Source organism: Anastrepha ludens, chromosome 6 (assembly GCF_028408465.1).
Source record: "Anastrepha ludens isolate Willacy chromosome 6, idAnaLude1.1, whole genome shotgun sequence".
Lineage (NCBI taxonomy): Eukaryota > Metazoa > Arthropoda > Insecta > Diptera > Tephritidae > Anastrepha > Anastrepha ludens.
The window spans coordinates 69,218,992-69,234,589 of record NC_071502.1 but is presented as its reverse complement, the minus strand read 5'-3'; the positions used below and the strand labels follow the sequence as shown (position 1 = coordinate 69,234,589).

At 37.8% G+C, this 15,598-nt stretch overlaps 1 protein-coding gene across 2 annotated transcripts in view; it reads right to left on the bottom strand.

Moving 5' to 3' along the window:
• The window catches only part of LOC128866953 (uncharacterized), a 108,171-nt gene that overhangs the window by 43,716 nt on the left and 48,857 nt on the right, over nucleotides 1-15,598 (bottom strand). For both annotated transcript variants that reach the window (XM_054108024.1, XM_054108023.1), the window contains 2 exons: nucleotides 5,836-6,018; nucleotides 4,067-5,727 (listed from right to left, as the gene is read on the bottom strand). In XM_054108024.1, coding sequence (XP_053963999.1) covers nucleotides 4,067-5,727; nucleotides 5,836-6,018 — 1,844 coding nt within the window. The remainder of the gene's footprint in view (nucleotides 1-4,066; nucleotides 5,728-5,835; nucleotides 6,019-15,598) is intronic.

Below are 15,598 nucleotides of genomic sequence, written 5' to 3'. Positions count from 1 at the left end.
CTGTATCAGCTGAGAAAAAATTATCTATTGTAAATGCGTCGAGCGATCGAAATTCACAATAGTCCTATTCTTCAACGAATGAACACCATAATACCAAATGAAAATTCGTTCGATCAGCACTTTCGACTACAGTCGAAGATCGAATGTTGCTCATAATAAGGGCCTAAGTCTAAAACAGCTGGTTGTACGAGGGGGTTCAATAAGTACCCGTATTAGAAATGAAGATACAATTAAAAAAAATTTTTGTTCGACAGAGTTCCCTTTTAGAAAGATCCATTTCTTACAACACTCCGGTCGTTTTTAATTCCTCCAAAAAAAAAGGATTTGTGGAACTCTCTAAAATACGCCTCTGTGTCGGCGATGACTTCCTCGTTTGAACTTAATGTTTTACCGCAAGCTATTTCTTCATGTTAGGGAACAAGGAAAAGTAGCAGGGAGCCAGATAGGGTGAATACAGTATTACAGTAGTATTGTCCAGTGGTCGTTCTTCCTTTTTTAAAAAACTCAATGAGGATGATGCCGTTCGCATCCCACAAAATCGTCGCCATAACCTTTCCGGCCGATGGATTTGTCTTCATCTCCCATTGCTTTTATTGTTGCTTAGCTTCTGATGTGTAATGATGAATCCAGGTTTCATCAACGGTGACAACTCGATGCAAAAATTCTTTCGGATCTCGCTTAAATTGCTCGAAACACTGCTTCGAAGTTAACAGCCGCATCGGCCTGTTATTGCTTGTGAGCAATCGCGGCACCCATCGGGCGGACAATTTTTTCATCGCAAACTTAACTTGCAAAATATTAATTGCCGTTCCTGTCGACACACCAATAGGCTCTGTTACATCGTCGATCAGCGAAAATCATGCCGTGGATTTTTTGAATGATTTCTTCGGTAACCACGTCTGCCGGGCGTTCTGATCGCTCCTCAATCAAAACGGATGTTCACCCATGTTTAAATTCGTTGAACCAATATAGCTCTGTTTCCAGTTTTTGTTTTTATCTCTTCGCATTTTTTCCCATCCTAAAACAAAAAGCGAATTATCGAACGATACTGCTCTATTTCCATCTTAGCAAAAATCAAGAAACACGTCTTACTCGAAAGCTGCCAAATCCAAACTAAGCTATCAACCACATGTCGTTGACTTGCCTGAAGAATAATTCCCTTAAGGAGCAGGTGCAGGAAGAATCAGGCAAAATCTTTACCATTAAGCTCATCTGCCATGCAGTGCCCTTCTATGCGCTTATGACCTGGGTGCAGTCTGTTCTAAACTAACTATCTCCTATAGAGATCGGCGCAAGTTTAGAATTTCAAGGGAAAGGAATCATACTCTGTTTTTTTTACTGGCAGCCGGGCTACCGTTAAATATTAAGATGCCTTTTCCTAAACATTCGTTCCGAGCTGTTGTTCCAGGATAAATAAATTAGAGTTGAGTCTAGCAAATAGAGCAAGTGCAAGGAAAGGTTTAAGAGTGCGTACTTGGTATTATTATTATTATTTTTTTTTTACCGAAGAAAACAAGACACTCTTTACTCGAGTTGGCGCTTTGAGTGGACCACCTCGACGTATCTCGAGTCATAAAATATTTGTGGAAATGTGTTTTTGTACTCTATAACAAACTTTATTGCCAGCCCATTCCATTTTTCACATTTGAGAGTCCCACATCAATGGAAATAAGACACTTTTCTGGGACTTGGTTTTAGTGGCAATCCTTGTTAGTTGTGATACGTAGGTCATTGCGATTCTTTACGGCATTTGTAAAAAATCTGTTTTTTATTATTCAATTCATAGTAACATACACGATTGGAAGCACGTGCTGTGTATTACATGAACATACGAGTATATATGTTTCCCGTGGATCCTAGGAGGAGGCAAAGGTGTTTGCCTCAGAGCCCATCCAGCTAGAGAGTCAAAGGTCCCAATAGCCGCGATACTCACGTGTGCCTAGACCCAAGTTAGCATCAGGCTATTATGTCTACCGACATAGTTCAACTTGGATTTACAGGACTCGACTACCCTTGAAGTGGTTGGGGGGTTGTTTAAAGTCGTGAGCGCAGCTTGGCAGTCGCTGCAGACACATATACATTTGCCTCTCCATCTGTTTTCCACAACGAAGTTCATCGCTTTTTGAACAGCCTGCACCTCCGCTTGAAACACAAATGTATGCATTCCAAGATCAAAGTACAGTTTTGACTCTCTGGATTCCACGTAGACTCCAGAGCCGGAACCGTGCTCGGTTCTGGAGCTATCCTTGAAAATGCGAAAACAGTTTATGCCGGGCTCATTTTCAGAATTTGACCACAGTTGAGCCTCTGGCAGCATCACACTGTATCGCTTTTCAAGTACGACTCTTGCTGGCATTGACTCAAGGGGCATGGAGAGAATCGTTGGATCGAAGTCCATGCCTTCTCTGTTGTCCGATCTCGGACAGGGGCCGTACCAGTGCCCATTGTCTTTCAGCCTGCAGATGGCCTTCCAGGCCTCTCCTTGGATGAAAGCATCAATTGGTGGTAGACCAACCAGATCATCTAATGCCGAGCCTGAAGTAGTTGGAAAAGCTCCGGTACAACAGATGGTCACAGTGCATTGTAGTCTCGATAAAGTCCTCTTGACCTCACTTCTCACTCCTCCTTTCACTTGATTGAGCCCTAATACTTTCCTCTGATTTTTTCTTAGAATTTATTTTCAGAGTCGCCAAGAAGAATTGTTTTTGCCAATAATTTAATTATATTCCTAAAAAATCCTCTCCTCTCGTTGATAGTTGTACATTAAAACCTATTTTACCCCGACAAGTAATAATTTTTGATTCCTTTGATTAAGGCCGCAGAGGAAAGCGATAAGTTAAAAACACGTTTTGGTTGGAAAAAGTTATTATTTTTTTATTTAATAATATGTGTGATAATTATTTACAATTACTTTAAAAATGTGATTTGGTATAGAGTCATAAACTAGTTTAAATAAATTTCATTTTCAAGTTGTTTTCCATTCTCATTCACTTTTTCTTTCGTTCCCGCAAGTTGGGGAGAGTTGCTGGAATAGATTATAAAGCCAGTTTCATGGCTTTGAAAACTGTTTTTGGCCTTTCCACAAGGCTTATATTCTAAATTATTTTATACCAAAGATTTAATTCCATTTCAACTTCCTCAAAATCTTCTTCACTCGTACATCATCAATAGTATGAAAATTATGAAATTTAGTTTGAATTTAGTATAGCAGGACTCGAAGTATTATCGGGAAAAAGTGTTAGAAAATCTGTCTTTCGTTTAAACGAATGAAGTGTGCTGGTTTTCTCAGAATACTCGTATAGGTACGCTTCAATAATATGGAGTCGAATTTATAGTTCTCCATCTAATTCATTGTGAGTTCTCAGCGCATTAATCGCTACTATATTTCTATTGAATATTGAATTTTTGTACCTTAGTTTAATTTAACTTACTAAGTCTGGCCGCCGTAGCCGAATGGGTTGGTGCGTGACTACCATTCGGAATTCAGAGAGAACGTAGGGTCGAATCTCGGTGAAAGACCAAAATGAAGAAAACGTTTTTTCTAATAGCGGTTCTCGGAAGGCAATGGCAAACATCCGAGTGTATTTCTGCCTCATAAAATACATCTGCCGTTCGAAATCGGCTTGAAACTGTAGGTCCATATGTGGAACAACATTAAGATGCACGCCACGAATCGGAGGAGGAACTCGGCTAAACACCTAACAGAAACGTAGACGCCAATTATTTATTTTTTTATTTAAGTGTTAAACTCAACAGAGTCTGTGAGACTGATTCTGTTTACCTTTAAATACTCAAGTCAATGGTCGGGTATTTACCCTTGGCGCAACGTTATATAATAAGCTCTTTCCTTCAATCATTCTGTTTCTCTCCATCAACCCAAGTGAGTATTTAAATATATATATGTAGGTATGCTTGTATGTACAAGTATGTGACACTCTTTAAAGAATTAAACTTGATTGTATGTAATCTATGCAAAATAAAACCGCAATCTAAATGTAGCTACATTTTGTATGCCCCACACACGAAAAATGCTATTCAAAAGAGGGGGGAAAAAAACAAAACTCACCGCAACTTCAAATTGGCGATTTGGGAATCCGTAAACATTGAAATTATCGTAAATTCCATCGAGTAATGCCGAGTCATCTGAATTAAGAGATGATTTGCTAACGTCAGCAGAAACACCTTCGCCAAAAAACTCCTCCGACGTTGTGCTTGTTTTTCGTTGCATTGCTCTCGACAACGCTGGCACTGACGATGACGATGATTTTGCTGTATGACTTCCGTGATTTAATAAACGACGATCATCAGACGGCGACATGGAATTTACGGGAGTGGTAGCAGCTGTTGTCTGCCAAGCCATTGTCGTGGGCATAGTGATGATTGTTGTTGTTGCTGGAGCAATGTTATCATTGCGGGCTGCCAACGAGGATGTTGCAGACGAAGTACGCGTGCGCAAATTGTTGCCATTATTATAAGCATTGTGATCCTTAAGCTTCTTGTGCTTCTTATGCGCGCGGTGATTGCGTTGCTGTTCTTGTTGTTGCTGCTGTTGTTTCTGATGTTGATGTTGTTTGCGTTTACGTTGTTGCTGTTGCTGCTGCTGATGGTGATGACGTTCACGTTGTCTGCCTCCATTAGCGTTGCTCTTGCCATTGCCTTTGTTGTTGTTGGCACTATTACCGTTTGCTATGGGTGCTGTAGCGAACAGTGCATCATCGTGACTTGGAGCTTTCTCGAGCCGTCTGGCATTTGATGTTGATGGTAATGGTGGTGATGCCGCTGGTTGAAAACGCTTTATTATTGCGAGATTATTGTTGTTGCTATTCTCCTGCTGGCGCTTACCCAGCTCCATTTCATTTTCATGTTGTCTTCTCTTTTTATTGTTGTGATTTGAATTTTTATTTGTTTTATGTCTAGACGGCAAGTTTAAGTCTCTTCGTGACTCTGGCGGCGGGGATCTTCTTGAATCATCGCTACTTCTGCGATGGTTGCCAGTCGACTCTTCGCTGACATCATCTAACCAATCATCAATATCACCATCATTATTTTCATTTTCATCGTTGTCATCAAGTTCACGGTCCTCAGAATCATCAGCACTGTCCTGGTTTTCTTCATCGTCTTCATCATTGAATTCATCATCGACATTATCTTGATTAAAAGTTCGGTGATGTCTGCTATTCGTTCTTACATTACTAAATATCTGTAGTCGTCGTTGGACGGGTTTCTCAGTATCATGTTCGGCATTGGCTGTTATCAAAAGTCTTCCCGGTTTCTCTACTCGTCTATTTAACTGAGGCTTCTGTTGGCTTTGACTTTGCATTGTAATCATTTTTCTTTGGTTTTGATTTTGCATTTGCATTTGGTGTTCGACACCTAAATTAACATTTGTAATTTCGCTACTTAAACTACGTATGTCGCGTGGCGACTTGTCTTCGACGAAGAATGTTGAGCCGCTGTTGGCTTCTATACCTGCTTTGCCACTTACAACACCATCACCACCACTACCACTGGCACCACTGACCGCACTGGTGCCATCACTTTCCAGCACAATGTGCCTGTTAAGCCGTAATTTTTCACTATGTGGTTCGTGTCCACGAAAAATCTTCTGTTGGCCTCGTTGTTTATGTCGCTTTGCCGCTCCGCATTCGGGCGCGCAAATGCATTTTGGTCGGCCTTTGCGCTTGACGCACTTCTTATTCCAACCGCATTGCATGCTCTTACAGCTCACTGAAATTGTGATGAGTGATTGAAAATTGATATAAATTCAAAATAAATGAAAATATGTATGCGACGACTTTGGTCAAGTGAGTTAAAATTTCACAGAGCTGTACTTACAAGCACAAGGTGAGCAGGTCATGCCATCACCAACGGTGGTTGCGAAAAAGAATTCCACATCAGTTACATCTCTGTCAGTGTAGAAAAGTTCCGGATACCGACAACACTCCACCTTTGTGCTGTTCCGTAAGTAAATTTCACTGCATTTGCCATTGCTTTGAGACGAATGCCAGCACGCGCCGGCTAGAAAGAAGAATAAATCGGATATATTAAGGAGAAAGCAATCAATTAACAAAAAAAAAAAAAAAATCAAAATCAGAAAATAGATAATATGCAAAACTTTAAATATTTTTATAGTTTCTTCTAGAAAACGAAGTACGATTTTGGAACTATGATTTCGGCTCATAGTCGTAAATGGAAGAGAAGGCAAAAGAAAAGCGCGACGAGATGAAAGATCGCCTGTACGTAAGGAAATCTTACAAATATTCAGTCTTTTAAAGTTCTTTCTAAGGAATGAAGTACGTAAGGACTGTGAGAAGAACAAAATTAAAGGACGATCAGACCATAGATCGCTTCTACACTTGTGATCGATGAGGCGGCATTTATAAGCACTTCCCGCCGGTACAATGTAAAAATCGTGTTTGGCGACTTCAACGCTAGAGTGGGAAAGGCCATTTCCTTCGCGTTGAAGTTGATATACTGCTGCCCAGATACGAACTAAGAAAGTTTTTGACATCAGATTCAATGGAAAAAATATTAGCAAGTTACGTGGCTGTCCTCTGTTCGAAAAGTTCGATATCAATCAGGTTGCGATAAACATACATCGTATTTTACGTGTATGAATTTTAGGGTTTGACCAGCGGGCCAATATCTCAAGCTCTTCACGCTCACTAATTTTGGTTTCTCTCTTATTTCTTCGAGTAATATAAAGAAATAGAAAATTCCGTACTCAAATCCCGGTAGCAATCCTAAGCCGCGCATTTTAGTTATATGACAACACAGGTGTCGAGAAATCTTACCTTATTGCTCGGGCGGATCGTTTTGTAGAGAATTACCCCTTGAGAGTAGTGAGCACTTTTTGTACTCGGGTACTTCATGTGAGTACTCAAGAATTTTTGTTTTGAAAATACATGAATCATGCGGAAGTAGTAGCAAGTGGAGTTCCACAGTACCATTACCATAACTACAACCATGGGTAATAAGATGCGAAACTCTTTTATTTTGTGTGAGAACGCGCCCAGGAGCTAGTTTCAATACTTGGTGGCATTGCCACTCCCTGGGCTGATAAACAGCTGATAGTCGAAATGGCGGGCTGCCAGAAGTAAGCCACCAAAAATAACTGAAAGGTGTTAGTTTTTGTGGTAATGGAAAAATGTAGCGTTTTAAAGATTTATATTTATTTGTATGAAACTAACTTTTCTTAACTATTTATAATTTTTTAAAAATTAATGGTTATCTGCTTTAATTTATTCTACTCGTTGATTCACAATGTTTTTTTTTTGTTACCCACTTTTTATGCTCTACGAGGGGTGCCTTTTATATTTCGGGATTTGGCAACTGACATCTGTATCGCAAAGTTTGACATTTTTTGGCTTTCACGTACTCAGAACGTTTTGAAATACCAGCGCTATTTGTGTTGTTTACAGTAACTTAAAAGATTCATCTCGGTCCAAAAATGGAATTAAATCGTGAACATTTTCGTGCGATTATTTTTTACAACTTTCGACGTGGATTAACTCAGCAACATTGCATGGATGAACTTAATTCATTTTTTGGCGATGAAGCTCCATCAAGGACCAGTGTTTATCGATGGTATGGTGAATTCAATCGTGGTCGTAGTTCACTCCAAGACGAATTTCGTGAAGGTCGTCCAAAATCAGTTGTTGTTCCGAAAACCATTGATGCTGTGCGCGAACTGATATTGCAAAATCGTCATGTGACCTATCGTGAGATTGAGACAATCTTAGGCATTAGTGGGACCAGCATAAATTCAATATTGCATAAACATTTGACTGTCAAAAAAATTTGTTCGCGTTGGATCCCACACAATTTGTCAATCGCTCAAAAAAAGGCTCGTGTCGATTGATCGAAGGAAATGCTCAAAAAATACGATCGCGGGGCTTCGAAATACATCTATGACATCGTGACAGGTGATGAATCATGGATTTATGCGTATAAGCCCGAAAGTAAACAGCAGTCGACTGTATGGGTGTTTCAAGATGAGCCAAATCCAACAAAAGTTGTTCGCGCACGAAGCACTTCCAAGCAAATGGTCGCCTGTTTTTTCGGAAAAACTGGACATGTCGCAACCGTACCACTATAACAACGCAGAACAGTAAATTCTGAGTGGTACACAACCATTTGTTTTCCAGTTGTCTTCCAAGAAATTAGGAAAACCAATCGCTAAAGACGGATCACTCTTCCCCAGGACAATGCGAGCTCTCACACATCTGCTCAAACAACTGCATTTTTGAGCACCCAAAACATCGAATTAATGGGTCATCCGCCGTATAGTCCTGACTTGTCACCGAATGACTTCTTTTTATTCCCGTACGTAAAAAACAAACTGAGAGGTCAACGTTTTTCGACACCTGAAGAAGCGGTTGCGGCATTCATAATGCATGTTTTGGAGGTACCTCATTTTGTTCTCTAATCCCGACATATAAAATACACCCCTCGTACTAGCTGTACCCCGGGCGCGTTGCTAAGCCAATAACTAAAATAAATTTAAGAAATAAAATTTTAAAGAAAAATCAGTACACAAATATTCAATTCATTCTAAACCATTTTATTGATTTTGTTTATTTCAAAAAAATTGTGACATTACAAAGTTTTTAGTTTCAATTCGATATTGAAGCGCTGTGGGATACACAATATTACTTGTTTTTCCATCTGGTGCGTAGACGAATAAATCAGAAGGTTTTCCGACACGTGAGCAAGCCACATAGAGCTGTCCATGTGAGAAGCATGCATTCTCCAAATTAAGCCACACACTTGTAACGATTGTCCTTGTGCTTTGTTAATAGTCATTGCGAAAGCGAGTCGCACCGGGAACTGTAAGCGTTTGAATTCGAATTCTGTCAAGATCATTGGGATACGTGGAAACATTACGTCTTCACCTTTGAATTTTCCAGTCAAAATTGTTGCCTCGATAATATTGTTCATCATTTTCTTGACTGAGAGTCTGCGAATTCAAGAATTCAGTTGGATAGTGGACAACCTCGTTTTAGTTCTCCACAGTATTGATGGACTTATATGTTGTGGTTTTACTGGGTATTACATGCTGAATGGTGAAGTTGATGGTATTGACATCGATGTTTTTGGTTGCTAATATAGCACGCGTACTGAGCCATTGATGGTTTTTGTAGTTTTGTGCAATGTTTGGAAAAACTTTTTGCATCAATTCGTCGATGCTTTCTGTGATCTTACAGAAGTTTGCTGGCAGGGTGATACATTGTGTAGATTCATCAATTTCCATTCGCCCATTTCCAATATCCAATAATTGTTTTGCAAAATTTCCAGCAAATGCATTCCGTTGTAGTTGTACACGGATGTTAGTTTTCAAAGTCAATTTCTGTAAATGACGGCATTAAGTTCATCAGCGGGTGTTGAACGTGGTATAATGGGCAGTGTTTGTCGAAAATCACCAGACAATAAAATGAGTGCGCTACCGAAGATCCGTCTGTTTCCCCTCAAATATCGGAGTATACGATCAAGCGCTTCCATCTACGAACATGTCATATTCGTTTCCTCTGTATAAAAATACATGGTCATACTAATTTTTATGACAATCGGTTGAACGGGGCAGAAGTTGCTACTCTGCAGCGCCACCTGGAGGCGAGTGGCATCGACGAGCATATTCTACAAACCTTTTCTGTCGAAAAATACATATACAGGTATATGCCACTTTTTTTTAAAGTAATCGGTCCAGTAGTTTTTGAGTTCATCGATGGCATACAGACAAATATTCATTTGTATATATAAAGATTAAAAAAAATGCAATATTTTATGTATTTATTTATACTTACGTTTTTCGTATTCATTACTTTATTATTATTATATTACTTTTGTATTTCATTTCTGAATAATCTCATTTAAATATAAATTTTTGAATTTTCTGCTTATTTATGTATTTTATACTAATGGTACTTATTTTTATTATATACGGGTGGTATAAACCTATTGAGCAACCGCGCACTAAATATTAACCTCAATGATGGTGTGGAAACTGAAAACTCCCAACTTTTGTTTAAAAAATACACCTTCAATGTTTATCCCGGCCTGGCATTAGTGCCAAAAATTGTAAAAAATTCACATTTTTACAGCGCTCTCACTAGAAAAAATGTTAGTTATCATGACTATAATTTTAGATTCAAACGTATTCATTTCAGGTACCCCGTTGTTTATTCAAAAGCAGTCCAACAGATTAGGGAGTTTTTTAAGACTGAGACTGTCTATACTTTTGACAGTAGTGAGTCGAAAAAGCATATTTTTGGAAGCACCAACAACAGACGAAAAAAAATATTGATAAATGTTTGAGATTTAGAGCGACTCCGATTCCGGTCAGAAAAATATTCCGCCGTTTTGAATTTTAGAATGAAACCGATAAGTAAGTATCGAGTAGCCGAAGCACTGGCAATCAAAATTGCTATTGAATATGCGACAAAACTGAAGGGGAATTTCGTAATACCTATGCACAGACAGTTTATCATGCTTGAGTGGACTCCAAAGCGTAAACACCTCCAGTAGTCTAATTCAAAATATTAAAGCAGCACTAAATACTCATCATAAAAAGATCAACTTATTATGGGTCCCGGGTCATGCTGGGATCCCAGGTAACGAGGCCGCAGATGCGGCCGCCAAACAAATCCATCTCCAACCCTGCCTTACTGTTGCAACATTTGAAAAACACGATTCGATTAGGACCGTTGCAGCATATATTCAAAGTGAGAAAGATTAGAATTGGAAAGAATTTTCATCCTGGTACAGCAAAGTTAACCCATCAGGACAAAAGCCCCACTTTCCAAATAATAACACTCGGAGCCAAACCACTACCTTTATACGGTTACGCATTGGGCACATCCTCTTGACACACGAACACCTCCTCACAGGGAAACCCAAAAGCACATGTCCTTGGTGTGGATCACTTTCCACGGTCGACCACTTACTAGATGAATGCCCCAATCTCCGAAGCCACAGGATAAAAATATTTGGCGACATTAAACCCTCCGCACTTCTTGAAAAACCTTCTTCTGAAAACATTCACAAAATATATAACTTTCTGAAACAATGCAAGTCAATAAAGATTATTTATAATATTGAAAAATGTCATAAAAATTTTCTAAGCTTCAAAACCCCCTCAACACCTCTTATCATATCAATTATACATATCTTGCCTCGTCTGATGTGATAAAAGATTTAGGGGTTTTTCTTTGATTCAAAACTTAATTTTATCACGCACTTAAATTATGCCGTTTCCAATTCTCTTGCTATGCTCGCCTTTGTTAGACGTAACTCATCGCACTTCACTGATCCATATACTCTTAAGATTTTATACTCTGCGTTTGTGCGGTCCAAATTAGATTATGCCTCTTTTATTTGGAGGCCTTATCATGCAGTTCATATAAATCGAGTGGAGAGGGTTCAAAAAATTTTTGTGCGTTTCGCGCTACATTCACTCAATTTCTCAGACCCCAAACCATCATACGTCTCACGCTGTCGTTTGATTAGTCTCTGTCCATTAAGTGACAGAGGTACGTTTCAGTCAGTTTCTTTTATTTTCGATCTTGTTAATGGACTAATTGACTGCCCGTTTCTTCTTGAAAGAATACATTTTAATGTTCCTTGCAGGAATTTTCGCCGTGTCAAAATTTTTCATGTTGGCGTTAGGAGGACATTATATAGTTCCAAAGCACCTCTTGTTAGAACGCTATCTCGCCTCCTTTTTGGATCTAGACTTTTCCAGAGCGAAACATGTATTTAATACCCAATTAAAAAATTTCTTCCTTTGTAAGAATTCTAAATAACTACCTAATATATTTTGTTAATTTAGTTTAATAAGCTTTAATTTTGTCAACTACTTCTATATACATACTCTTAGTTCTATTGTAGTCAGTAAGAAACTTTGTATTTCTTGACTTTCTAAAATGAATTAATCCTCTCTGTAAGTTATAAGAAGTTTTACCTTTTTCTTTTTACTCATTAAAATTGAAGCTAGTTAACTATAAGTTTAATTTTACTTTGATTAATTAATTTAGCATTAATCTGTTTTCATAGTCTGTAAGAAATACTGTATTTTTAGACTATTAATTGAATTAAATAAATAAAATAAAATGAATTTAAACTCCATAATTAGAGCTAAATCAACACAGGTATTATATACTTATAGAAAGAGTCGTAAGCCCTGTCAGCTAGTACTCTTCTATATTTAGATATAAGCATTGTGATATATCTAATAAATAATAATAATAATAAGTATCGAGTACTTCTCTCCGATACTTTTGTAGCATCCATACTTTTATTGAATGGTGACACATGGCGGTCCTCGTGCAGTATTTATGCACATCTAAAACATTGGGAGCGGGTCGTCCGAGTATCGCAACATGATCGATTTGGTGAAGAGTTTTTCAGTGATAAGGAGACAGCCACAGAGTTTGAAGGAACTTAAATATTTATTTTGTTTTTATTTTTGAAGGAAAACTTATGTATTATATTTAAACTTTTAGCGTAGTTTCGTTGTGTTCACGTAAGCTTTGATCATTCAAGTTTCAAATGTATTTAAAGTGCAATAAAATAATACTATACGATTTTTTTTCTTCGAAATGGTGTTGATTCAAAGCTTTGAGTAATATTTTATCTAGCGGCAGTTATGTAAATCTATATAATTTTTCACTTATACAAAATTCGGACCATTGTTGATTTTTATTGATGGTACACAGAGAACGCTAAGAAATGCGCAATTATTAAGCAAATGGTTAAGTTAGTTAAGGATAAACAAAAATAGTCTTTAAGCACTGAATACCAATTCATACAGGTAAAAAGTATTTCTGTCGACTTTGTGTGGCGTTAATAATAATAATATTTTTATTTGGTTTAACCACTTTTCCTTTTCTACCTAAATCAAACATACAAAGGACTAGTAAACAAATAACTTTCAACAACTTTGAGTCAGAAGTCGTAGCGAAGTCGTAAACAAGCATGAAGGCGTGGTAATTAATTCCAGTGGGGAATAGCATTTGAATTAATCTCATAAAAACTCAAAATAGCCCCTAAAAATGATGCAAATAGGCAATCGCTATATTTACGTGTATATCTATTAACGATTCGGAGCATTCCGCATCATTTAAATTGCGTTGGCCGTTAAAGGAATTTATGCTTCAGATATATTAACATACATATGTACACACATACACTCACGCTACATGCTTAGCTATAAACCTTCCAAATAGACGTATTTAAGTACCTAGCTGTACCTTCTATGCTTTTGATTTTCTTAGGTCAGCCGATTTTTATGAGTTTAATTCAATAATACGAGTAAAGGGCTTCTTTTCAGTTTTTTTTTTGTTTTTTTTAGTTACGTTTTTGAATGTTCATCAGATATGGCTCCGTTAAGCAAAAACAAATATTTTAAAGTTGCGCTGGAAGCGGTTTCGTGATTTTATCCCACAGCTATCAAATGAAGGTTCTCTTTTACCTCAAGTTGATTTATTTATAATTCCAGGAAGAATACATTTTTTATATGACTGATTTTTTTGCCCCATTTGGAAAATGCTTAGGTAGGGGAAAAGTGGTGTAAAGTTGTAAATTTGATCATCTTTGGGCTTATTTCAGTGTCTTGGGTAGGAATTTACTACTCTGCCATTGAGCAATCAATATGACAATAAAATCGCCAGAGTATATGCCAAATTGTTTAATTTGGACAACTTAGAGAAGGAACAGTAAAAGCTCTAAACGTAAAATTTCATACTAAAGCGAACCTACACGACATGCCAGCTGATTTTTTGTTGTTATTGCTCTAGCGATCTCGCCTTCTATGAATTCGCCTTTTTTTCATATTCTCGCACAGCAAGAAACTTCGCAAACCGGCTAGCAATTGCGGCAACAGCGAATGAGATATTAAAAAAAATATGAGTTCGCCTCGACACCAGATGTCAAGACAGAACAAGGCAAGACTGATGTCGCCAGTAGATACCACGTACCAAATCTACAAATTACGATAGTTGTTAAATAAGACGATTTGAATACTGAAGGTGGCGTCTTCCTAAAACAGTTACTTTATTTTTCGCCATTTTGACAAGTCTAACGTCAGGCTCCTTTAGAAAACAAAACAAACAAAAGTATAATAAATTACATGTTTGTGAAAATCCAGTGAGTTGCTTGGCAATACTGTGATTTGTGAAATTAAAAAAGTATTTTAAATTGTGAATCACAAATTAATATAAAGCCTCCAAATGCAGGTTTTGCGTCTTTATGCGGCAGTTGCCGTGGCAAGAAAGTATGTGTGTGTGTATATATAATTTACAGCTATTTGAATTTCACGATTTTCTATTCATTAGTTCCTGAGTTATTGTGCTTAGAGTGACGCTACTTTTGTTATTTTCAAAACAATGGATCAAAAAGAATTTCGTGTTTTAATTTTTTACCTCAAAAGGTTTTTAAAATACCATTCAAGCAAGGCAATGGCTTAAAAAGTGCTATGAGGACTCCGCTCCATCAGAAACATCAATAAAACGATGGTTTGCTGACTTCAAACGCGGTCGTAGAGACACCAATGATGTACAACGCAGTGAAAGTCCAAATGAGGCAGTAAAGCGGTCGCCCCTCGGCAGGCAATGGTAAACCTCCGAATGTATTTCTACCATGAAAAAGCTCTTCATAAAAAATATGTGCCGTTCGGAATCGGCTTAAAACTGTAGTTTGGCTGCCGGAATTTTGCACTTCTTTAACAGTAAATATAATCCTAGTATTTTTGATTGTGGAAAGCAGAAGCTTAAAAGTAATATTAAAATGTGTTCGAAAACGAATTCTCAAAAATACAGCTGGAAGTCGATGGGAGCGGTTCGTTTCTTCGCAAACAAGTTCGTAAAACAAAGCAATATTTCGGTTGGCCTTCAACAAATTGTAGTGATTGGAGAAAAAACTATAGAGCAAAAATATCCTATTCGAAGGTACAAATTTTATCCCAGAGGACACAACATTCGAAGTTTCGTTGACCCATTTTATTTTCATAGAAAAATTGAGAATTTTATAATAAAAAAAATTTTCCAACTGTAGCCAAAAGATAAGGTTTAAATTGTTTCCTAACTAATTCTAACAGATATTTCCTATTAGAGGAAAAGCAAAACCTAACTTTATATACTCGTAAGTGATAAACGTTTAGAAGTAGAAAGAGTTCTGACGTTCTACATAAGTATATAAAGGGTTTTCCAATAACAGATGTTACAGGTGAATGGATTGCGTTATCGAGAGATGATTAACGATTTTTTATAGCCGGAATTAGATGGTATTGATATGGACAACGTTTATTTTCAACAAGACGGCGCTACGTGCCACACAAGCAACGAAACCATTGATCTTTTACGGGAAAAGTTTCCGAACCGTGCTATCTGCCGAAGAGGTGATCACAATTGGCCACCGAGATCATGTGATTTAACGCCTTGTGACTTTTTTTCTTTAGGGCCACGTGAAAGAGAAGGTCACAGCCCAGGGTCGATTCAAGACCTGAAAGATGGAATTCGTGAGGCTATCAAGGACATAGGGCAGCCACTTTGCAATCCGGTTATGGAAAATTTCATGAAAAGGATATTATGCTGTAAGCTTGGTC